The 26,275-nt window shown below is 38.8% G+C and overlaps 1 protein-coding gene across 4 annotated transcripts in view; it reads right to left on the reverse strand.

Moving 5' to 3' along the window:
• Positions 1–7,683: 7,683 nt before the first annotated feature.
• Positions 7,684–26,275, reverse strand: part of COLEC11 (collectin subfamily member 11) — a 39,504-nt gene continuing 20,912 nt past the window's right edge. For 3 of the 4 annotated variants that reach the window (XM_074922247.1, XM_074922257.1, XM_074922263.1), the window contains 5 exons: positions 24,004–24,075; positions 12,668–12,739; positions 11,921–11,974; positions 10,483–10,578; positions 7,684–10,326 (listed from right to left, as the gene is read on the reverse strand). In XM_074922247.1, coding sequence (XP_074778348.1) covers positions 9,917–10,326; positions 10,483–10,578; positions 11,921–11,974; positions 12,668–12,739; positions 24,004–24,075 — 704 coding nt within the window. In that variant the 3' untranslated portion in view covers positions 7,684–9,916. The remainder of the gene's footprint in view (positions 10,327–10,482; positions 10,579–11,920; positions 11,975–12,667; positions 12,740–24,003; positions 24,076–26,275) is intronic. The other variant, XM_074922272.1, reaches the window with a different exon arrangement.

Below are 26,275 nucleotides of genomic sequence, written 5' to 3' on the forward strand. Positions count from 1 at the left end.
CTAGTCAAGCAAGACACTCTGTGCATGGAAGTCACTGAAATGGTCTCTGCCACAGCTGTGCTTGTGGTTTCTTCTTTCTGCTGCCCATTGTCTCTCTTGGAGGTGCTATTTATTGATTTGCAGAGCAGACTAGGAAAGGCAACGACACACATCACAGGTGGCAGGGAAGGAGAAACAATGCCAGGCAACCATTACTCTCTCTCATGCAAGAAAGAGAGGTAAGAAGAAATTCAGCTTGCCTCTCACATAGTGATCATAACAGCCAGTTTGGGAAAGGGAGAAAGGAGAGTTATTTTCTGCAAGCAGAGCACTGATTTTTTTTCCTTGAGTATGACTCATGAGTCAGTACCACACTGGGCTGCGTGATAGAAGGGGCATCTGGATCCACCGTGTGACAAAAAGTCACCCGTGGCAGGTCATACTGTTCTAGTGGAGGTCACACCTCCTTCACAACCCCTCTTCATAAACTTAGATGGCAAGCACAGCTGGTCACCAAGGGAACTATCTGAGTGGCAGCTCTATGTAATGGCGGTTTTGGGGTGCAAGCTCCTTGATGGGTGGGATTCAGCAGATCACACAGAAGTGTCTGCATTTTAGCTTGTCACCTTGATCTCACCTTAGGGCAATGGAAAGAAATGAGGAGTCGGAACAAGGAACATTCCCATCCCGATTTAGACATCTAAAATAGGACAGATGAATCATACCCTGAATGCACTTATTTCTCCCCATAGACTATAAAGAGAGACAGTGTGACTAGCTCAGATGCAGATATCTACAGTGCTGATGTTTAAAACTAAAGGAGACAACTCCCATCCAGCAAACTTGAGCCAAGTGTTCTGGCAAAACAGGAGCAGTAGGGAGAGCAAGGGGATCTGACACCTCCATTTAAAAGTCTCCATTTAGGTGTTGGCCTATGTGCATGGAGCATAAGCTCTCACAGCCAGCAGAAATCTCTTGTCAAAGCTAACAGCGGTAATTAGCAGGAGGCTAAACTGGTCATCGTGATGGGCTCAATTCAGCTGCCTCACACAGAGGCACCAGCGCTCTTTGAGGCACCTCAAGACATCCAAGACAGTCAGCAAATTTATCTTCTGTCCTCTGTTCAAGGAATGCAAAAATTTGACCTTATCTAGGCAAAACATCTACCAGCCTAGCTGTCTACTGTAGTGGTGCTCCCAGCACAGTAAACCCTGCACACTGTCACTTACAGCAGGTGAACCATCCTCTCTAGGCAACGAAGTCAAGGATTGAGAACATGCATAGAAACCTGTAAGACTAAGCTAAAAACCAGTGCCTAAGCCTAAGAAACCTGTTTTAAAAATCACTGCAGGCTAATTAATGGTAAAATAGGCTCACCAATAGCCACAGAAGTAAGGAACTGCCTGGGTAATTATGCCCCATGATTTCTTTCCTTCAATCTTTTTTACATGAAATATTACTTTCTTCTTTTCTACACTAATTTAATACATAATACCTTAGTTAATATTGATTTCCACTGTGTGTTTGTCTTTGATTTCTTTTCATTTTCATTACATACTTAGCAATAAACCTAGTCTGCATAATCATTCTCATACTCCTTAAGATCTTTAAAAATTTCATAACAGGTTTAAATATTCCTCTCTGTAATCTTATGAAAAATGATTTCTCTCTGTCTGATCACTATTAAAAATTGATTTCTGTGAAATCTACATTTATCTGTAGCCTCCAATCACACATATACATTACTTGTTTAAACAGCAGAGAAGGCCATTTTTTTTGCCTATATCCCATCTCAGCATAAATGAGGTAAAGAGTAAGGGAAGCAAAATACAGCCAGCAGGAAAAGACATAAAACATTGTATAAATGCAAACATAAAAGCGTGCAGCATGCACCCAGCAGGAAAGGTGAGATGCACAGGACTCTATATTGCCCAGCTCTGTCAATGTCTGTTCTTGTTCCCCGGAGAGCCAGGACAATGTTGAGTGGTTCTGAAAATTCTGTCTTCATCCCTGGTTAGTGATCTCAACAAGTGGGGAAAAGGCATGGGATCAGTGTCGGATTAAGTAAAAAAGTGATCAACTATAATTTACACTCATATCAAAGCGAAGCTGATTCAGAGAAATGTATGCAAAATATTCTCTTCCAGGCTAAGAGGTGAACTAATTGTCCCTTTACACTGTGGCCAGCACACCATCAATTGGACATCATAGAACAGATGAGTTGTTCTGAAGGCAGTCGGATTGAGAATGGCTGGTTTCTCATAGTGTCCACCATTATTATCTGAAGTCTTCAGTGCCAAAAAAGGACAATTTCTAATCAAATCTCTTCCTGCAGTTAGGATTTTGTGTAGTTTGTCTCCAAGATGACTCTTTGGTGTTTAACAACAGATGAGTTCACAGTGCAGCCATTTCCTGAGGAGGGACTGAGAGAAAACTTTATTCATTACCCACTTACATCTTTACACAAAATGTTTAAAAACTTCAGATCCCTGAGACCTTCTGTCACACCTGGTTGAAAATGGCTAAAAGGTTCAAAAGTTATTAGGAAGAAATACAGCATGCAGTCGCATTAGCCTTGTTCTTCAAAAACGGAGCTAACACTGATGATAGGAGCAGCCAGAACCTGAGGCAGGCACTGCTCGATAATGATCTGCAAATGGCACCAGAAAAAGATGATTTGGGCCTGTGTAAAACTGGACAAATGTAAGGCCCACAAACCACCAGAGCATGTATCCCTGGTGTCAGCTAACAGTGGACGTGCCACAGTACAGTCTGGTGTCAGCAAACTCAGTCCCTGATTTATCTGAACTCCAAGGTTGACAGACACCGACTTCTCATCTGTTAACAACCAGCCCATTTTGGTTTAATATAAAATCATGGAGCAGATTTGTCTCATCAGTTAAATTTGTTGATCTTCTATTTACTCTAAAGCAAAACCTGTCTAAACTTAGAGAAGATTCTTCTTAGTTAATAGCATAAACCACATTTTCAAATAATCCATTTTAAATTGCTTATGATTCAAAACAACTGCACAGGCAAATCAATTTCCAAGATAATACTGTATGGAAGATATAATAAAAGTATATAATTAACTTCCCTTGTGAGTCTGAGGAGATGCAAAAGGAAGAGAAGCCTTAAGAAGAAAACTGAGGACACTTTGGAGGCCAGGACAGTAGTCTCAAAGAGTATTATTTAAAAAGAAATGTTATCACTGAGTATTAGACATGGTGTCAACACATCAGCTGTAATGCATTTATGCTTTTGCACTGCAACGTTAAGAGATCCAGAATTTATCTCTCACTTTCAGAAGCTTCTGAATGGTAAGATGTAGCCAAATATCAGCACGAAAAAGGAATTGCCTACATCAAGGTCAACTATACACTCTTCTGCTAATCCACCTGGGGATATTTAGAAGAGATACTGAACTTTACCTAAATAAGTCTCAAGTTACTGTATTAGATTTTTTTAATCTAGAGAAGTGATGCTGGGGAAGAAAAAGGGAATGGGCTTAAATAAAACAAGGTGATATGTATACATGTGGGGCACTTTGTAATAAGGAAGTTAGTATTTTGCATTTTTATACCTTCTTTTATTTTAGCATGTGCTACAAATACAGTGAACTGAACATATTATTCAATTTCCCTCTTCCAAAATGTTTGTCTGTCCTTATCATTCTGTTCATACTAAAGAATGAAAAAGAAACAAAGTTGGATTTGTGGGTCTTTAGAAATGCAACAAATCTTTTCTTCACTAGATGGCACCCGTCTACTCCTATGAATCAATGTTGAGCATGGCAGAAGCGAAGGTTTAATTTTCATAAAATAATATAAAATGATAAAGGCCTTTCTTTATGTTGAATGCTTTTACTGTTTCTTTGTGTTCTGCATCATATCCCTTTCAGGATAAAGTTTCACAACATCTACTTCAACTATTTTACGTTCAATGTTTATGTCACAACCAATTATAGCCCAGAAATTTACATGAGAGATGTATCCGTTACACTGGCTTAGACTTTGAATAACAGTGGTCAGAATAAATTATAAACATCGAAATACATCTCTCTCTCTTTTTCTGAAATAAACATAAATCTAGCTTATATGAAGGTACTGTGCCAAATCCTCAGCATGTATAAATCAATTTGTCTTCTGTGAAGTTGATTGATGCTAGGTGAATTGCACCTGCAATTTAGATGCTGGCCTGCAGAGCACAGCTTGACTTGTTTTCTTTTTCTTAACTCCAAGCCATGATAACTGAACTCATTTTGGCACACTTCTCACTTCTTATTCAAAACTCCCACCTGAGCATTGGAATTAAAATCAGTGTACATCCCTTTGTTATAAATCAAAATAATCTCTTCACAGGGAAGAGAAGAAAGCTGACTAAAGACTGCAGATCTCGGAAATCAGTTGTTCAATACCACATCAGTGGTTGCACTGAATAACATGGTAACCCTGATGTAAGTAGAAGCAAACTACGAACTACTGCTCAGCTCCTTCGTTTTGCCTCTTACTGCCAGTAGATGATAGTATGGTAACACATGTATGGTTCAGCTGCACACCAGACCTTCTGTTGCTGAATTCTTGGCATTATTCACACTTTCATATGTAAAGAATATACAGAAACTCATCAATACTACATAGCTAGCCTTTGAATAGCAGTGCTTAATTATATCCCCAGTGATTTCATACATTAATATACCCAGAGAGTAGTGGATGCCATCATTTGGCCATAGATCCAAACTAGGCTTTATTTAGACACAGACATTACACTAAACTGGTCACCTCCCTCTATTTTTGTAGCTACCCATCCAGAGCTATAGTGAGATGTTTTGACAGAAAGGGCAAGATAATTACATTTCCCTAGCAGGAAGCAGGAGAATGGCTGGAGTTAACATTTACATTCTGCCTCATGGGCATCCCACTCACTGCTGGTTCTGCACATCCACTCACTGCTTCTCCCACCTTTTCCATTTCATGCTCTCCCTCTTGAGAGAACTCCCCTCCTCACCCAATTGAAAAGCGCCAAGCTAGGAGGAAACACACATCCAGAAAAACACCCTGAGCACACAGCTCTCATCCTCTCCACAAACCCTTTCTCTCCCAATTCACATAGTCTGTACTTTCCTAACAGCAAAATTAAAAACAAACTGTTCTTTCTCTCAGCTACTCTGTAATGTAAATAGTCAAAACCCTTTACTGCACATTTTTTTTTCCCTAAGGAAATCTTAAGACTCTGGTTTCTTTTTACCCACAATAACAAGGTCAGTTCTTCTCTCAGTAGGCTGGACTGCCCCTCCCCAACCAGGAATATGCACGCCAGGGAACAGGTGAGTGGCCAGCTCCAGTCCTGCACAACACCTCTCACACCACAGGCAGTTTCACAGACACACTTTAATTTCATTTCCAGCCCTCCCTGGTGGACAAAAAACTGTTGGTCCATAATCTGTGACAGACAGAATGAGTGATGTGGACCTGTTGGCACCACAGGGCAAGGCAAAAATCCAAATCCAGAACCTCCAGTGAAATGAGATTGACCCTTGGAAAAAAACTCATGCGCACATTTATATACAGAGATAAGAGAGCAGAATGCTTGAAAACAAAGGCTAGGGGGAAAGACTCCAGAAGGTGCAAGGGGTAGAGTCATATATAATCAGTGTTTGCATTGTAGGCTAATTTTTTACTCTAGGATTTGATCCAACCACCATCATCACAAGTCACTGAGCTTCCCATAAAAACTAGATCTGGATATAGACCTAGGGGGAACCCTGAATTTCTGTTTTACTGGAAATTTTGTTACTTTGACATCTTTTTGTTTTAATTCAGGATGAAAGTATATTTCTAAGATTTTCATATTTTAAAATGAAAAATGGTTGTATTTGTCCTATCATTTAATGATTGGACACTTGTAATAGTGCATAAACTGCTATTTATATGACATAAATTAATCATTTTCATAATCAGTAAGAATATCTTCTACTTAATATTGGTTGAATTATCTATTGCGTTGAGTTCAGAGTGTTTACAGTGTCATAGCAGTCCCAGAAGGAGAAACTGATTCAAATGTCAAACACTTTCATTATGGCAAACAACAGAACTCTCAAAAATTTCCTATTGGAAATAAGGACATAAAGAATAAAGTAAAATATTTCAAGCATTATACTGAACGCTGTTACTGACAGGTATAAAACATATTAACAGTTATATAAAAATCAAATCTCTTTATGAGTCAAAATGAAACTACAGACTCAGAAATGAAATTCTGATAAAATTGCAGAAGGAAACATCTTTAACACTGTCTACTTCAGAACTTCCTTGTTCATTCTGAAACTTCATCATATTTTACAATGAAAATTGTTTTAATTTCATCTTATTTCACTTTTAATCAAAAACTGTAACAAAAAAAAGTCCAACCAGCTGCTATTTTGTAATGCATATTTGAACTGGCATTTCCTGAGCTTACAAAAAATGAAGCACTCTGTTTTACTTATATGAATAAGGATGCTCTATATTCCATGTATAAATATTAATTTTTTTACAGTTCTCTGTAACATAAGACAGTTTAAAACTCACAGCTAGGGAGAAGTTCTGCTGCTAACCTGCAACCTGTCACAAAACCGTATTTTCAGGGAAAATGTCAACTGTCAGGGCACAGCGAGGACCAGCTACCTGGTCACTGAGGGATGGTGAACCAGGAGCAGAGTAGGATAACAGGGCAGGTGGGAGCAGCACCTTCCAGCAAGGAATCAGGACGCAAAGTGGCAAATCTGGGTGGTGATCAGGGTCCGACATTGTCCAGTGCTCTCCAGGGACATCCACAGTGACACAGGGCTCTCACCAGGAACAGAGCTCCCCTTGGACTCAGTCAGCTAAATGCTTTATCTTTGCCAAGTCATCTCCTAGAAAGGGGATGCACATCTGGCCTTGACATCAGTAATACAGACACACAGCCTTAGCAGCTAAAGGTGTGAAATACAGTTGAAGGAAATATGCATTTTATGTAAAGAAGTCATTCAAGAGCATGAATGGGTGACTGTATAAAAAAAAAATCCACCCTGTTATTGTTGCCTTCTTAAAGTACACCAATATGCTCCTTATTTATTAAGGGCTATGAGGAAATATTTATGAAGTCATCCATCAAAAGTAAAGCATACAGGAACAGTCTGGGAAATCTCAGTGCATGCTTGCCAGACAGACATGTTCAAAAGGCTTCCATGGAGCCCCACAAAATGAGTAATGATATTACTGATTTGATACTACTAGTTTAATTTTTTACTAGAAGAATAGCTCCAAATTCCCCTGAGAGTAATGGAAATCTTACCATGCATGCCAGCAGGTTTTGTGCAGGCTAAGCGCTACATGCACTATTGATCTCCAGTTCCAGCAAGGGTCTACCTAGGGGGGTCAGCAACAGGAGGGTGAAAGAAGTGATGAAGGGCTCATTCATTTCCAATCCCTCCATCATTTCTTGCCCAGTTCCTCAAAGGGGTAAATATCAGATGTGCAGTCTTTGCTCCCTGCAGAACAGCTAGAGACCCTACACACTAGTCTTGTTCCCCTTGCTCAAATGGTGAAATAAGGACTGTTGCAGCCAATATAAAGCACACTGTGACAATATAACTAATTTATTTTCTATCTCATGTATCAAGAGCTGCAAAAATATATCCTGAAGAACATGAAAACTGGGGGAAATAAATGTTTTTTCCATTGTCTTTATTTTTCATCTTAAATTTTAATAGAAATTGAAACTGCTTAAATGCTCTACACATCAAAGCAACATTTATAGACGTGGTGTGACTTCCAGCGAAAATAGGAGCATTTGCCATCTGAAGGAGCTTCCCACCCCCTCAAAAGGCCTCTTTTCAGGTTTCTGAGGAAATCAAACATTACAACAGAGACTTTCAAAACCTGTGTGAAAACTAAATGGTTAGCAACTTCAGCACATACATAATGAGGGAGCTCCAGATATCTATAACTCAGGTTTGGACTGCTTTAATATAGCTACAATGAGTTGACAAAAGTATGTTGGAGATTTAAATGGTTTCTGAGGATTTCTATAGCAGGCAGGAAACAATCATGATATTCAAAAGGTGCTATTCTAAACAAACAAATTGCTCCACTGGAATTGTTACCTCCCTGGAAATTCTCTGAAGAGTCTTTGAATATTAGTGTAGAACTATATTCACATTATTTAATAGATTTCAATATACAGTTGGAAGAATGCCTAACATATATGAATCATACCTACCTTTATTACAAAGAAAGTAAAACAATCAAACATTCATTTCTTAGAGTGATTGCTCTGGAGCTGGGCTGATAATCAAACACTATAGGAATTTGCTACCGGTCTTCAAAATGAATAGCAAACATATATATATATAAAATGGATTCAAATTCAAAGAGTAAATATAGCAAGCAAAATGGTTTGTTTTCTTAGGTATATAATAATAGCATTGTATCAAATATTGTCAGACTCTGTGAATATGAACAGAACTGTATGAGCATTGATTGTTTATATACCATGGCATTGTAGAGTTCATAGGAGTTACTCTTGCCTTGCTGTAGGGATATCTCTGGTACCACATGCCACATCCACTGTGAATATCCTGTAGACCAATCTCCCATAGTGATCAGATACATGATTTGATTACTATGTTATACAAAGGATCATTTCTCCTTAAAAATAATCTTAAAACACTTTGCAAGGTATTCCTGATAAAACACAAAGATTTTGCAGTCATCTTTCCACGCCTAACAGCAAGATAAGATGTCATGCAAATGACTCCTAGGAAGATCCAAAGTAATTCATCATTTCCTTTGTGAAATTATGTTGTTGTTTTTTTAAATATACATCACATTTTCCATCACATGCAATTGCAAATTGGGTACATAAATTATTTGTGCAAAATTACTTATTACTGCTATACACATAATCAGGAAAATTTTGGAAACTTTTGCTGCTTTTCAGAGGGTCATGCTTACAACCTCAGTAAACATGTAAGCAGTTTTCCTACCAAAAGGATCTACTAGTTAAACCATTTTTATGATATTCATTGTCTATTTATGATGTCTGCCTTGAATTGTGGAAGGCTGGTATTCTGTTTGTTTTGTAACAAGATGCACCAAGATCATATTATATGACTGTGAAATGCATTTACTTTAAGAAATTTTTGAGGGCCTGAAATAGTTTGTACACTTAATTATTCTTAAGTAAAGAATTCAGAAAACCAAAATCTTACTTTTACCTTTAGCCAACCCCAAAACACCCATCTGGCGGGGATCCCTCTTTCATTACTAAATTACAAGAACTTTATCCTCCCTCAGCACTAAAACTTAGTTTACTTAAGTGCCTCCTTGTCATACATCTGTGAACAGTGTAATAAAGAAACATTACAAAATTGGTAGGACTCCCAATTTGTTGATTTGCTTTGGCTGTTTTTAAAAAAAATTTGTAACACCTTCACATCCAAAAAACTTACAGTAATATTCGTACTTGTTAATTGGAGTATACAAAATACTTGCCTTGTTGCTGAAATATCCCTGTAGCACTACAAGCAATTAACATTTATAACTACAAGTTTTGCTAAGATAAAAGATTATTAGGAATCTACTTCTTCAGAAATAATCATTCTAACAGGAAGTTCTACCTTCCTGTACAGTCATGCAATCACATTTGTTAACTGTTGTGAGGGCAGAATTTAGCCCCAAAACACATTTTTATCTAAATACATATATATTCCTACAGAAAAAAAACAAGCTACGTCTTATCACTGCTCTTCCCTTCTGAAGGGTAAATACTGATATTTGAAATACCTAAATTGTATTTACAGCTGTACAACACTGATGCCACATACTTGCAAAATATTACTTGTACTCTATAAACATGGGGTAACTTATACAATCAGCTTAGAAACTTTTCTTAAAATAAAGAACAGACAAGCTTAGACATTTTCTTTGTCAAATTCACACACAAAATACATGGTAATATGACACGCAACATCATTCCACCCTCCAGATGCCACCATCTCTACGCAGTCCTCCTCGTCATAGGCATTGTTGGGCTCCCCGCTGCGCCATTTGTTGAAGGTTTGCATGGGTGATCTGTCAGAATAGACAAAATTTCCCTCTTTCTCTAGGTCGTTAATCCCTATGAAAACTCTGGTGAGCCCGGCTTGGTTGATGTACGAGGCAATCAGATTGTTGGCAGTCTCATCCTTGGGCATGCTCAGCGTCCCTCCTCTTCCATGGCAGTAGAGCTGGGCTTCCTTGTATCGTTTCTCTTCCTTCACCAGCAGATATATCTTATTATCTGTCTCACGCACACCAGCAACAGCTGCGGGGGAGGGCAGTGCTGAAAAGTGAGCACTCGCATTTCTATAAACCAAGTTACTGTACACCCCAAAATAGTTTCACAAATCAGATGTGGAACGGTGATGCTCTCTACAAGCAATTACACCGGTAAAGTGAGGCAACAAGAAAGGAAAATATTTATATAAAATTAACCTACCATTTTTTATGAATTTTAGTTCTGTTGTCAGCTGGGCCACTTGGATATCCATCTCACCAATAGCCTTCCTTAGCTGGCTGCACTCACAGGGGATGCCTGAAGTAATACAGACACACCAAAATCAAAAAGCTATCTAATTTCGATCATTTCATTCATTATCTAAACAATTTTATGAAAAGGTCCAGCCTGGAAGCCCTGGAGAGGGCTGTCTTGCAAATATCAGACAGAAACCTAGAGCCTTCACTACCCTGCACCATCATATGGTTCTTATGGGTGTGTGGGCTTATCCAGAACAGCTCAGATCACTTCCCATGAAGCTTCTGCCCTGCATGATTAGTGTCAACCTAACACAGATATTCCCTGCAAAAAAAATATATTTTTTTAAAACTAAAAACATTTGTCAAAATTTCCCATTTTGAGTAAAATTATTCTCTTCAGTCTTCTCCAAAGAGCACTTTTTCCACAGCAAAAATCTGCACAGCACATTGTTCACCTGTTTCTCATGAGGAACATAACACAGAAGATCCAAAAGGCTAATGTTCCAATCATATAATGCACATAATTACCTGCAAAATATAGTTCTGTACTTTTGAAAGTACTTCTTCCAATAAAATAAGACAATAGAAAACCATCTATTAACCCAAATTGATATTGGTTTGACAAGGATAATCTGAATGAGAATACTAAAAGGATAATTGTTACATCTATGAGCTCAAATCTCAAAATGAGGATCAATTAGAGTTTCCAGTTCTGTGTGTAATTATTCAAATCTGCATTTGACTACCCAATTACTCAGCTTAGGTGTCTAAATCAGTTTAAGCACAGGGTACTTACACTGCAAAACTGTGCTTGATGACTATGTATATGGTACTCTGGCTCAAGAATTAAGAGTGACAAATTATGTTCTCATGAGAAAACTGATCAGTGCATGTCTAGTGCACCCTGTCAGGAAGGGATGAATTGGGTAAAATCCTAATCTTCCAGTTTTGTAAGGTTTACACTTCTCATGCTAGGCTTTCACCTTTTTCTCTGGAACATCTGTATTCCTGCTAATGGCCTGCTCCTCTAACAATAATCCATGGAGGGGCAGGAGCTTCCAACCTGTTCTTTCGAGTTGGCTGGAAGCCAGATTGGGATATGCAGAGATGTCCCTTTGTTCTGGTGATGAATGATACAGATGGTCGCACTTCAGCTCTTGCTAGTCTTCTTGGAGCGATCACACCTCTGAGGAGCTCTGAGACATTGTTTCAACAAATACACTACAAGTCTTAAAATTACTGCAGCTTCAATAATTTTTAAATTATTTGAAAATACTGCAGTGCCTATACAGATATTTATTCTTTCATTATTTCCCCCAGTATGTAAACAGACATGGTTTTGGTGATGATGCATGCATCTTGTAAAATCATTTGCATATACAAGAGGCGTCATGGATTACCTGGGTCACCATTAGGACCTGGTGGTCCTATGTCGCCATTATCTCCTTTCTCACCTAAAAACGTGAAAAATGATATAAATTTAAGGCAGCTTTTCTGGTCAATGGTTCATTTAGCACTTATTTTTTCTCTAGTAACATTCAAATGTGGAAAGTAGAAATATGCCCAAATAAAGATTTTTCTGTTCTAGTTGTTCCACAATAAAGGCCAGCCAAAGCTATGAAACTTGGAACACAAACAATATATACCAATATCCATTTTTTTTTAAATCCATGAACTTCACAGCACCAATAAATTCAGATGCCCAGAAACGGTCTGAATATGCTACACTGATGCATAGATTCATATCTAGATGCCTAAGTAAACATTGGTCCAAACGACTTAACCAAAGTCACATAGGAAGGCTATGGGGTAGGCAAGATTAGAATTCAAGTCCTCTGGCTCTTAAAAGTCTGCCAAAATACAGTGCATCTTCCCATCTGCTTCTCTTAACTGTCCACAACTGCGCGATGGTGCACAAAGTTCTTTATTTAGCCTTAAACCAGGATTCTCACCCTGCTTTAAGGCTAAATATACTGCTGTCAGAGAAAAAGGCACCTGGCTGAGAGATCTGTCATCTGGCAGACTACAGTGTGAGAAGCTCTGAGACTTGTTAACTATTCTCCAAGACCCTAAAATTTTCTCAAACGTAAATGATCACAGATTTTTCATCTAAAACACAAATAGGTAAACAATTGAACTAAGCATACCTTTTGAACCAATAGGACCAATTTTTCCATGCCGTCCCATGCTGCCTTTCTGTCCTTTGTCCCCCATTTCTCCTATACATAACAGAAAGACAAAAGACGCAAGGTAGCAATGTAGTCTGATTCATTCAGCTTCTAGCATGCTTGTAATATCAGTTTTTACAATGAGCAAAACCACACTATATGCCCAATATTCACTGAACTTCAGAGGTCCAGCTCACTCCTTGTGAAGAACTTACATATAACAACCTAGACAGTGATTTAATCTTTGCAAAGCAATTGACATTAACGGGGCATGCAGGTGTAAATGAGAACAGATCTTTACTGAGAACCACTGGAAAAGCTTTTGCAAACTTCTCCCAGGTGATCATTCCAGAATCATATTAAAAATGAAGGGTGGCTGCATTCAAACATGGATCAGTGGATTAAAACTATTATGGAATTGAGAAGACCTAAAGGATCCAAGCACAACTGACAGTTTCATCTAATACAATAGCTCCACTGTAGCTGAGGGTTGAATTTGGTCTTAATGATTTATGTAAGAAATATAAACACCACGGAAGCAGTCACATTCTCATTATTTGCTCTTGCACTTGAAGATTACCTTAATGAAAAATTAAAGTTAGTGGAAATCTTACATAGACAAATATACACAAACACATGCACATGTTCATACAAAGTCTGACTCAAACCAGCAATGTTGAATGTTACTAATTTTAAAGACAGTTTTACAGAATATTTCAAAGTGCAGTTGTAGCAAAGGAACCACTAAAAATATCATTTTCCTCGGCTGTGTTTTTACAAATAAAAGGTAATATCCACGTCTTAAGGTCAAATGAAATTGTCAGCAAATCTGCATGAACCAGCCATTGACACCTATCTGTGTCCACCAGGCATACCCAGAAATCTAATGTAATACAGCTTGATTCACTTACTTTGTCTGACTTTGACCTCTTTTCTATTAGTTGTACTTTCCTGTGTGATATAAAGTGAATATTAGAACGGCTTCAGGAGAAACAGAATTTGCACTGGCACAAGCAGTTCCTTTGCCATCACTGTCTTCACAAACCAAGCTGAAGCACGGTTACTAATAAAATGTGTGCCACAGTCCAAGTATTGATGTCATTGATCTGAGCTCCTGCAGAGCTCAGATAATAAAGCAGATAAAAATGTCTGTTACGTCATACTTTTTTTCTGGATGAAATTTCTCAAACATTATGAAAAATAATTATTTTAATGGTGTGAATCTGAGAGAAGAACTTTAGCCTGTAATAGCAAAGCCTTATTCAACCCCATGTCTACAGAACTCATCTACAAGTTTAGGGGATCAACAGTTGAAATTAATAAGTAGTAGTCACCCAATAAATTAAATACAGCAGGCTTACACATGACTGAAGGTTTTGGCTTAAACCAAGCCATTTATAGTCAATAAACTCTATGTGGTGTAAACTTGTCAGATTAGTATTTCTAAATGCTACTTTGGTTCTGGCACTGCTTTAGAGAGGACTCCCTGATTTGTTTTAGGTAGACTTTGAGACCTATGAAATAAGACCTGTCATTTTGTTACACTCACTACGTAGTGAATGTGGCAGTTTGCTTGATGCTGCAGTTTCTACAGCCCAAGGAGCTTCAAGAAATCAATGTACATCTGAGTGTACATTGGTGATACCCTTTCCTGGGTGCAACACCTGAGCAAATCAATGCTCTGCCATCAGATTTAGGCCTCATATATATAGCTTCACTTTCAGAACAGATTCATGGCTTGTCTTAAAGATGCAATCTGTTGGGCTATGAAGTTATAAAGGTACTGATGCCACCATTGGATATTTATCCAATATAGATAGTATATTGAGAGGATATTTCCCTGAAAATCTCTACAGTATCATCTTGTAATGAGTTTATCAAGTTGCTCTGAAAGTGACCTTTTTTGCTTTGGATATTTATGAATTGAGATTACCATAACAGATCATCAGATGTTTGAATGCTTTCTCTTTTCAGGCTGCTACATCTGAAATTCAGTAAACACAAAGACCTAATGCATAAATAAAATATAATATATAAAATTATTTTACTTTCTTTCTCATCAGTACTGACCAGAAAATGAACTGTTTCTCGGTAATAACTAGTAAAAGCTACGTGACCTGCTCAGAAGTGAAAGTGTGTTATCTCAACGAAGACATACATTAAGTCTCCTGTGCTCATTAAAAGAACTGTTTGGATTTGGTTTTCTCTTATAGTGACTAACCCTTGCTTCTACTCCAGGGGCTTGCTTATTCTGCTTCTTCTGCAGAATAAATCACAAGGTTTCAAGAGAAACCTATCTGCCTTGAGGGTTTCAAACGTTTTAACACCTTTTGTAAAGTCCTTTTTAGTGTCTCTATGATTGCCAAAAATGCAGTCTAAAGAGTCTTAATGAAATCAGGAAGTGAGAGCTGGAAAGAAATGAGGACAATGAAAGAAATTAAATCTCCATAGACCAAAAGTAGGAAATCTAACAGAAAGTTTGAATGGAGAATATGAAGCAAGCATCTGTCATCTCTCAGATGAAGGTCGTATACGCTGGAACCAATTATAGAAGACTTAAAGGATTTTGGAAGGAACTAAAGAAAGGGAAATTCTAAATCATCTTCTTGGTGGCCTTTTCAGGCCCACAAACAAGAGAAGAAATAAAACACCAGAGATGAATGGTGGGCCACACAACCAGTGAAAAAATGAGGGCTTTGCCTCTGTGAAACACTATAAATGGTGGCTTCATATATAGTATGGCCAATCTCTTCAGATAGGATTAACTGGAACAGACAAGAAGGTGTAAAACTACTTCAAAAAAACCCAAAGGTGTCAAAAAGACAAATCCAGCAGAAACACAAATTCACCATGTCACAGACAAATTGAACTGAGTCACGTCAAAGGGAAGAGAGCAGTAGTTTACTTTCCAAACTTAAAGATTTGAAGACAAATCAGATGATAGAAATTCTTTGTGATTTGACATACCAGATATCATGGACACCTACCTAACAACAAAAGTAGAAGTGTACCAAACCAGACCAAAGGCCTCTTGACACTAGTGCCATCTTTGACAGCTATCTGCAGAGGATACTTAGAAAAAGAATGCAAGATATAGAGCAAGATTACACTGTCTTTCCCTTAATGTACCTCCTTTGTCTTGCAACAGTCAGTATTCCCAATATAAATATTTAGCCTGACTTAAATGAGAATAGTATTTTTAAAGGATATAATGATGTTATGGTACGGTAGTAACCTACATTCAAGACACCTAACTTCTAAAAATATTGGCAACCAGAAATCAGAAAATTTGGAATACACCAGTAGATTATGGTACTGCTTTATGCTAAATAATCTGAACTATCCACACCACTGAAAGTTTCAGTGGTGACTGCCTAGCAAACAGTGGTTACAAGACAGTTACATCTTATATGAACAAACAGTGGATAATCCCAGGTGGCATTTTATGTAGTTGGGGCAAATTAATTTCACCCAGTATTTGCCACCTGGAAAGTTAGGTTTTTAGTCTAAGCTATTTATCTAAATTCCCTTGTTAGGCAATGGAGAAATAAACATCTCTCAGCAGTGATCCATCCCACTCATGTTAGACAGCTATCTTAATGACAACGTGAAACTTTAAAAGCCTTGCTTAACAAACGGGGGGGGGGGGGGGGGGAAGAAACTATTGTCAATCCATACAGACTAGAAATCAGAAAGGCTAGAAAATTTGTAAAGGAAACTAAAGATAGTAAGAAAAAATCCAAACTAGAAGGCAACAGAAAAGTTTAGAGGATTTTAAAGTACACTCAAAACAAAAGAAATAGAAATATTGTGGCCCGTTCCTGAATGGGGAAGTTTATATAAAGATGCACATAAAGACAGATAACTGCCCTTATGAAACACATATATTGCCAGAATTACATTAACAACATAATACCAAGCTTGTTCAGACCAGTGGTCCCTCTAGCCCAAGACTTTTGAGTCCCACAGTGACAGCAGGAGGAGTGATACAGGGAGATCACACAACCCCAGCCACCATCTGCAGTCCATTGCAGATGGAGTTGCTGAATCAGTCCCTCAGCAGTTCCAGTGAGTGCCTCATAGTTCAGGTACGATAGGATCTGGTGATTCTGTAAAACCTCGACCATATACTCTTCAGACTACTCTGTACAGATGCAAGTCTCAACCTGTCCAGTTTTTCCTTACGAGGCAGCTCCTCCATCACATTTCTGGTTCTCCTCTCTGACCTCTCATGTCCTTCTTGAGAGACAGAGGCCAGAACAACACTCATTACTTGAGACAGTGCATGTCAGGCTTTTATGCAGCAAAATCAGCTGCAAAAATGAGTTTCCCATTTTGTCCTTGATATCTTTTCTGATGACAGGCAGTGTTTTGTTGTCTTTGGGGCTGCTGCTAATGACTTCAGAGCAGTTCTTGAGTTTTAAGTGACAGTTCTGGTTTTTGGCACTGTGTAAGTATGGATTAAATTATGCATTTCTAATGTCCCTAGGCAATACATTTATTTACACTAAAGGCCATCTGCCATCTTTTTGTCCACTCAGTTTAGCATGGGTTTTCTCAAAGTCCTGTTGAGTTCAGGTGGAACTGAAAGACAGTTTTGATTCAGATACCCACTTTAGGAATCTACAACTGTCAATGTCAGGACTTTTATATGGAATCCTGCCTGCAGTACTCCTTAGCGAGCAATAAATTAATGTAAAAGTTGACTCAGAAATGTAAAGGATTGATTGATTACATATTAATGAGCAATCAGTAATACTAAAATATAAATTAAGATATTATTACCTCTCTTTAGAATTTGATTATACAAATGACTGAGCACTCTGGCTCCAATCCAGTTAAATTAATGAGTCTTCTCTCCTGCTTGAGAGGCTATGCCTGTACTAGTAAACTAAATGCCTGGGACTGTTCCCTGCCAGTGGGAACCAGGTGGCCAAGAATGGTACATTCCACAATATGTCTTACTCCTCAAGCCAAGATAATTACTTGCAAGATGCTCATTGTGTTAGCTCCCAGAACGTACCCAAGAATTGCCTGGGAAAGTGTTAGCTGGCAAAGACCAAAATAACTGTGCTAACACTGCAAAGGTAGAGACAGTTAAGTTCCAAGCAAGCCTAAGAATAGTGTGTGACTCTGCTTCACATACTATTATAATTAAGTAAAAATTAAGTACAATGTATAGAGGCTGAAATTAAAATGGTTATGGCTCTAAGAAAATTAAAATGTCCCAAAAAATAAATTTTAAATGTGCTGTTTCCTTGATTATACATTTCAACAGTAAATTCACCCTCTCCTCCTTCTTTTGATTGCCATAAGCAGAATCCATGCTACTCTGAGAATATTCACAGTATTGTATTGTTATTGAAATATCTGTGTGGAATTTGTACACATGGGAGTTATGGCCTCACAAATTGGATCATGACTCAGTTAACTGAGTTCACTCCCAACATGTGAGTGTGCAGTACAACAATCAGTGCAAGCAGAGAAGTTACCATCTATTAACTTCACACCCCAAAACTTGCACTGCAGTACATGCTACTTTCATCTTCATCAGCCGTTGTACTTGATCCAGTACTCTGGGCTTTACATAAGGCCAACAGAGTTTTATATTCTGCTGACATGCTATGCATCATAATTGACCTATACAATTAATTAAAAGCAATGAGGAAAGTAAGTGGAATTTAACCTTAATCAGTGCCCAAAGACATCAGGATGTCTGATGTCACCCTGAAACATCAGGACACCGAGAACCAGATTTATTTCAGGTAAGCACCATAAAGTTTTAACATTTATCAGTTTCGGAACTACCCAAATCTGGAAATATCATGAGGAGGATATGATAAAAACATTTGCAGCACTTTCTAATCTTGAGGTGTTCATTTCAGATCAAATATAACATAAGAAAACCATTTCTTTTGTAAGTTATTTGTTCCCTGATTATTATATACCTAAGGAGTTCAAAGAAACTAAGCACATTTTCTCAAGAAATGAAACAAAGGGGAAAGGAAGAAAAAAAAGAGATTACTGTGATTCTGATCATGGAAATTAACACCAAAAGTAGAAAACTGTAAGTGTTGCAAAAGAATTAATTTCTTCCTCACGTAAATTGCAGAAATAGCAGAAAAATACAATGAAATTTAGCAGTTTCCATCAACAGAAGGAGACAGATATTAGCCCAACAAGACAACAATTATCAGGCTTCAATAGAAACACCAGGAGTCAAACACATGTTAACACAGTGACTGCACTTTAACAGGCTACTGCACAGAAACAGGGCTGCTGTGATCATCCATGTGTGCTCTTCGAAAGGGGCGAATGCAAAGTGAGGCAACAATTTTATCCATCCTTCATTATCCACTAAGCTATGTGTTAAGGACCTGAATCACAGGTCTAAGCTTTACACCAACTGAGATTTTAAAATACTTGTCCAGCACTTTAAAGGATATCAGTGGTATATGGCCATGAAAAGATCAAAAACAAAGCAAAAAGCAAAGCCAATAGCACGTCATGAGTGCATACTACATAATCTGTCCAGGAAAAAGATGATGAACTGATTATTTCTGAGAACAACATTGTGCACAAATTATCAAACTCCAAATGATGCACAGTTCTTACTCCTCTATAAATAAGATGAACAACCAAATATACAAAAGGTGTCAGTGTGTTGGATATTTCGGTGTTAGCAGCTCACATGATTTTTCCCAATAATATTATTATATTTTATTTTTGCCTCAAAGTTCCATCTTCTGGATAACAAATGGGAAAACCCTTGGACTTCTGGAAGAGAATATACAGTTAGGTCACTCTCATTCAGCTTGAGAGTCTAGAAAAGTATTTATGCATGAGCTTAACTTCAGGTCTGGGCACTACACATCGTCTATGGAGGTTAACTAGAGACTGAAAGGTTTTTCTAGGTCAAGACTGGATATCCTTCTGTGTCCTTTCCATATGGTAGAAATTACATCTGTGAAGTCTGTTTGCTTATCCAGTCAATGCTGGGACACTCAGAAAATACACTGAATAGAGTACCATGATGAAATTTGGCACCGTATAGTCCAAATTGTTTTTAAGGTAACAATTTATTTTTCTTTCAAGAAGCATTTGTGGAAAGGAATTGATGAAGATAAATATCTACAAAATGTACAGCATTAATGAAAAGATTAGTTAATTACAATTCATTTTAAACTAGAACTTGTTTGTAGACATTTCTTACTATGCTAAAATAAAGCTGTTTACCAAATACTTCAAGAACATACACGCATCAAATCTGGATGCACAAAGGCAAGCAGAAAAAAATATGTTGCTGCAGAAGTAGTAAGAAATTTTGCCTGTGTTTAATCAGAAAGTGATGCATGGAAAAATACCGATATAGTATGCATTCATATTCAATTTTCTTTCATCTCTTTTCTGTTTCAAGTATGTTTTCTTGCAGTGAATTTTCACTTCAGTGTTTCTTCTCTCAGTCTCATCAGAATTTTGGACTTTTGGAGGTATGGAATACTGGAAAATTATCATTATTATTAATTAAGCATTCCTTATGAGAATGATTTTTCAAATAAATGCAATTTTGCAGTATAAAATATATAAATGAAATGTTACATCATGGATTGGCCTGACTGAAAAAGAGTACTTCCACTTCTCAGATGTTCCAAAGCATTTTGAATTGATTTGACAAAATGCCAAGCTAGAGAAACATGCCTGACAGTGCAATGGGAGAGGCCTTCAAGCTCCCCGTGAGAAAGCAGTATGACCAAGTGCCCACCTCAAACACTTGTACAAAAGCGATCACAGCCTGAGAAATGAACAGGAGGAACTAAGAGTCCATTTAATGACATCAATCACCCAGGTATGATGGGATTGTCAGAACAATAGGATTGCTGTAGCAGATGGATATTGGCTCTTTATGAAGGACAGGTAGAAAGACAAGGCAAGGGTTATGCTCTGCACAGTGAGCACCTTGAACGCATAGAGGTTTGTTTCCTAACAGGCAACTGGACTGTATCTAACAGCATCTTCTGGGAGAGCAGGACCATAAGGAGCAATCAATTCATAACGTTCATCAGGGACAATTATCTAATGCATGTAACTGGGTTTGCAGCTAGAGATGGTAGTCTCCTAGACCTGTTATTCGCTTACCCTCTGACGGTGGATATGACAGTAAGCAGCAGCCTTGGCTGCAGTGACCATGACCACCTTCATGAAATGACAGCTTTCAAGATTCTGAGGGAAGTGAGGAAGGCAAGCAGCAGGATAAAAGCCCCAGACTTCTGGACTTTTGACTTGTTCTGGGAGCTTGTAGGCAGGAACCTACTATGAATTCAGTGCAAAGGGGCCCAGAAAGATCTTCTCAGTCTTAAGGAACAATTACCTTAAATCATAAGAACTATCTATTGCAATGTGCAGGAAAATGAGCAGATATGGCAGATGGCCAGCTTGGCTGAACAGGGAACTGTTGACTGAGACCAAATGCAGAAAGGAAGCATGCAGGATGTGGATACTGGGACAGGCTGCCAAAGAGTACTGCAGAAGTACTCCCTGGGCATGCAGGGATGAAGTGAGTAATGCCAAAGTTCAGCTGGAGTTGAACTGTTATGTGTATGAAGGACAACAAGAAAGACAGTACAGGTAAGCCAGCAGTAAAACAGAGACTGACGGGTGCTCTGCTCCGGAGGAAGGCAACCTAGTAACAAAGGACACAGGAGATGCTAAGGTATTTAGTGCTTTCTTTGCCATGGTCTCTACTGGCAAGGTCTGCCCTCTGGCCTCCCAGGTCTTCATGTCTGTTAGAAAAGATTTGGGGAGGACATGTGTCCTGCTACTAACTGTAGTGGATGACTGAGTTAGGGACTACTTCACGTGCATGTACACAGGCCCATGGCACTGGCCAAAAGGCATTCAAGGGTGCTGAGAGGGCTAGCTGATGCTGTTGCAAGGCTGACAAAGTCTAATAAGTAGCTGATAATGACTGCCATTCCTCAGGAGCCAGTCCATCAGTGACAGGAAGGAAGAAGTGGAAGGATTATCTGTGTGTCAGCAAGAGACCCCAAACTGGCAGGAGTGGTTGATGCACAGGGGGCAGTGCTGCCAGTCACAAGGAACTCGACGAGTTGCAGAAATGTGTTCGCAGGAATATCACGAGTTCAGCCAGACACTATGTTCCTCACCTGCAACACACTGATGAAGGCTGGCCAATGGCTGGCTAAAAAATTCCTTTGCATAAAAAGAATGAGAGAATTGCTCCTCATACAAGAGAAGCAAATGAATCCAGCTGAGAAAGATGGTTTTATTTAGCTTAGAGTATGGAAAGGTAAGGGGGAACCTAATTGCAGTCTTCCACTACCTACAAGTGTTTTGTAGAGAAGATGTAGTCTTCTCTTATCAGAGACACACATCAAAAGGACAAGAGGTAACAATCACAAGTTACAACAAGAAAAATTTCAGTTGGCCCTCAGGAAAAGGTCTTTCTTGATGACACCGGCGAACAGAGCGATCAAAAAGTAAGTGGAAACTTCATCCTTAGAGATTTTCAAAAGTCTGCCGGACAAGACCCTAAGCAATCTGATCTAAATTTGAAGTCTGACCTGTTTCAAGCAGGAGATTGGACTAGATGAGCTCCTTGTGACCTTTTAACCTAAAATTATTCTGTTAGACTTTAACTTCTCTTCATGCCGCATTACCTTGCAAGAGTTGAAATTTCAGTTTCCAGTATTTTTATGAGTTGTCCTTGAAGGGTACATCTCCATAAGGGAAATACACTGACTGAACACATGCACCCCTCATGGGAGTTATAAATTTTTCAGTGCATTGTAGGGGGAAGAGCTCTACCTATGGATTTTGGTCACAGGGAAAACTGCAGGTATCAGACTCCCGTAATTGCCCAAAAGAACTACATAACAGATCATGCGTCATCATAAGAAAGTATAAATTACCACTGTGATTGCTTTGAAAGGAAGTTTGTAAATTCAGTTCAGTAAAACTAACTCCATCGCTCTGATGACAGTAATGTCAAATGTTTAATTTCAGTATTGAAATAAAAGGGATTGACTACTCCTAACGTGAATTTTTCAGAATGTGCATCTCCTGAAAAAATTATGAAGGTCAAATTTCCTCCTTGCTTCAAGAGAAAAACAAATGTGAAAAGACAGAATTTCCTCCAGGATAGAAACGCCACATTTCTCTCAGCTGGGTAACTGAATACTGTTGAGCACCATTCCTCTCAAGAGCTCCAAATATTTTTGAACTATAATACAATGCAAACAGCGTTACCACCATCTTTCCATAAATATTACTGAACTGTGATCCAAAAAATGTGGAATCACTCATGGCCATCTCTGCCTATAATGGCTTACTGCCTTCCCTCAATGGTTTTAATTAAGGTATTGTGAGTGTTCACATTTACAAACAAAAGGAAACAAGAAAATTGAGCCTCATTATTTTTACCCTCTGATCTAATATGAGGTTTTCATTTGCAGAAGGCAAATTATGAAGAAGACATTATGATGCCTTTCTTCGCAAAGATATTTCTAAAAAAATCAAGATTTTTTTTTTCCAAAATGAATCTTTCTGACCAGAAAATATAGTTAGTCTACAAATAAGTGCATAGAGTTGTACTCGTTTTGGCTAGAATAGAGTTCATTTTCTTCATAGTAGCTAGTATGGGGCTATGTTTTGGATTTGTGCTGGAAACAGTGCTGATAACACGGGGATGTTTTAGCTATTGCTGAGCAGTGCTTACACAGCACTGAGGCCTTTTTTGCTTCTCACACCACCTCACCAGCAAGTGGGCTGGAGGTGCACAAGAAGATGGGAGGGGACACAGCCAGGACAGCTGACCAAAGAGATATTCCGTATCATATGACGTCACACTCATCATATAAAGCTGGGGCAAGAAGAAGGAAGGAGGGGACATTGGGAGTTATGGTGTTTGTCTTTCCAAGTCACCGTTACACGTGACGGATCCCCGCTTTCCCAGAGATGGCTGAACACCTGCCTGTACATGGGAAGTGGTGAATGAATTCCTTGTTTTCCTTTGCTCACATGTGCGGCTTTTGCTTTACCTATTAAACTGCCTTTGTCTCAACCCAAGAGTTTTCTCACTTTTACATTTTCAATTCTTTTCCCCATCCCTCTCCAGGGGGGAGTGAGCAAGTGGCTCGGTGAGGCTAAGCTGCCTACTGGGGTTAAAACACAACAACAGTACACAGAAATGCCTAAGTCACCCAGAAAAGGGAGAGAGGCTCCCCATCATCATGGTCTCACGAGAAAAGGCAGCATTTGGTCAGGAATTACTTTCAAAACACCTTTAACAAAGTTACCTTTTTCTCCTGGAGGTCCAACTCTGCCTGGACGACCTGGAGCACCTTTCTCCCCCTTTTCTCCAGCCTCCCCTGTTGATACAAAAGGAAACAAAAAAAAAAAAGAATCATATTAAACCAGAACTATTTTCTGTTGGTGGCAGTGACAAGAGTGCCATTCTCCCCAGTGAAAGTAAAAACCTACTATAACAAGAGGGGAAAAAAATAAAAGATACAATCTCACTTAACAGCTTTACTTGATGCACCAAGAAGAGTTTCCTACAACTGGTGTAGACACTGACAAAACCAAAGTCAGTACATTACTGAAGTCTCATACAATGGGTCTAGTTTCGTGGATGTTACTCATATCATCAACCTCCAAAAAGGCCAACACCACAATTGACTTAAGCAGAAGCTTCAGAATTAGGCCCCAATTCAGCACATAAACTTCTGGGTCTGTGTCCACGAAACACTTTCTAAGTATCTGCTAAGGACATGCTTAAGTCTCAAGTGAAAATGGCTTACTATAAACTCAAATTTAAAAAAAAAAAATTTATGCCATTTGCAGAGGCCTATAGGAACGCATTGCCACATCTGTGATTAAGAGAATAATTCTTAAGCATGAAAGAGTATCTCCTAATCAATATTCTCAGTTATATACTGTGCCTTTTAATCTCTATGGTACAAACCACTTTGCATTGTACTTACCTGCACATAGCTCACGGTACATTATTATATTCAGCATATTTACACATCAGTTTCTGTAAATGTTTGCCTCCCTGGTGCATTTCATTGGAAATCAGGGAATGCTTAGCTTGCTTCATCCCCTACTATTGCACTACTATTGTAGTTTGCCACTGACATAAAATTAAAATCTCTTAAACAAATAGAAGTTTAAAGAATTATTTACATAGCCACCTTTACAAAAAAGATTTATATGAAGGAGAAGAAAGTTCTATGGTTTCCACAGAAAAGAAAATGCCAGGACCTAAAAGCCAGACTTAGCACAGCACACCTGATGCCCCAGCAGTGTATTTCTACAGAGGAGAGTGAGCATTAGCTGCTCTCCAGTAAGATTAAGGGAGCACCACATCAGGAAAGTCAACAGTTATCATGCACCCCCTCAAGCTCTGCTCTCTATCGTAGCTGGCAGTGGTGGTTCAGAGACGGACCATAGAGATGACATGTAAAAACAAGCCACAACACGGCACATTTCAAATACGCAGCCTCCAGCTCGCTCTCTCCTCATTGTAGACATAGGTGGCTGTGAGCTGAACTCAGTGCTCCATCTGTTATATTTTCCTTCTTTGGGCTGCCAGCAGGCTTCAGACCATCTTCCCTGACTTCAGACATGCAAAAATAGGCCATTCTCTGACCTTAATGAGGACAAACTTCACATAATCCCCAGTGAATAATATTGTTAGTATGAAACAGGCTATTATTTGGCACATTTGGGAACGTCACTTTTTTTATTATCAGGTAACCAATAGGCTTTGTATGATTGCCTTTCCTCCCTCAGGGCTGGTTATGAGTTCTTTGCTTCCCAAAGATAAATCCTGACAATGGCTTTTCCCTGCTCTCTGGAGGCTGAGAGCAGGCTATTACAGCCTATTGCTTTACACGTTCTTCAGAGTGAAAGCTGTGCATTAGGGATCAATAAAATAGATCACTCTTGCTACAGGCCATTACACACACCTGCATTTATTCCTATAATAAGATGACACTGCATTCCTTAGTGTGAGTGTTTAAGAAACTTTCCCTGGGAGGAGATTACCCCATTACAGGTCCAGCTACAGACCACTCCGCATTTTTTGTTATCATCTGTTTTACGCAGCAAGACCTTGATGAAGAGGGACTGATCAGAGGTCTAGTTCAACTTTGCCATGTTTAAGTCCCTATTATTGCTGCATGTACCCTGAGCACTGTGCAAGCTGACGAAGCAAAGCCTATGCAGGTGTCATGGTCAACAAAACAGTTTTCTGTCAAGGAATTTCAATCAATTTAACTTATCATCAATAAACACTAACTTTTAACTTTTTATTCCTTAAATTAGGAAAAAACAAACAAATTTAACTTAAAGATACCTCTGCATCCCTTTTCCAGTCTCTACTCCCTGTGCCACACGTTCCACCCAGTCACTTCAGAGCAGGAGGTTGGGATCAGTGCTTTTTCATCCCTACCCAGTTGCTCCGGCATGGCCTCCTCCGCCAGCCACATCCCTCTGCAGTTGTACCTCCTGCTCAATCTCCTCTCCACCCCTTCCCAGATGCCTCCTTGCTCCAACCCTACTGCA

Source organism: Athene noctua, chromosome 1 (genome assembly GCF_965140245.1).
Source record: "Athene noctua chromosome 1, bAthNoc1.hap1.1, whole genome shotgun sequence".
Classification (NCBI taxonomy): Eukaryota; Metazoa; Chordata; class Aves; order Strigiformes; family Strigidae; genus Athene; species Athene noctua.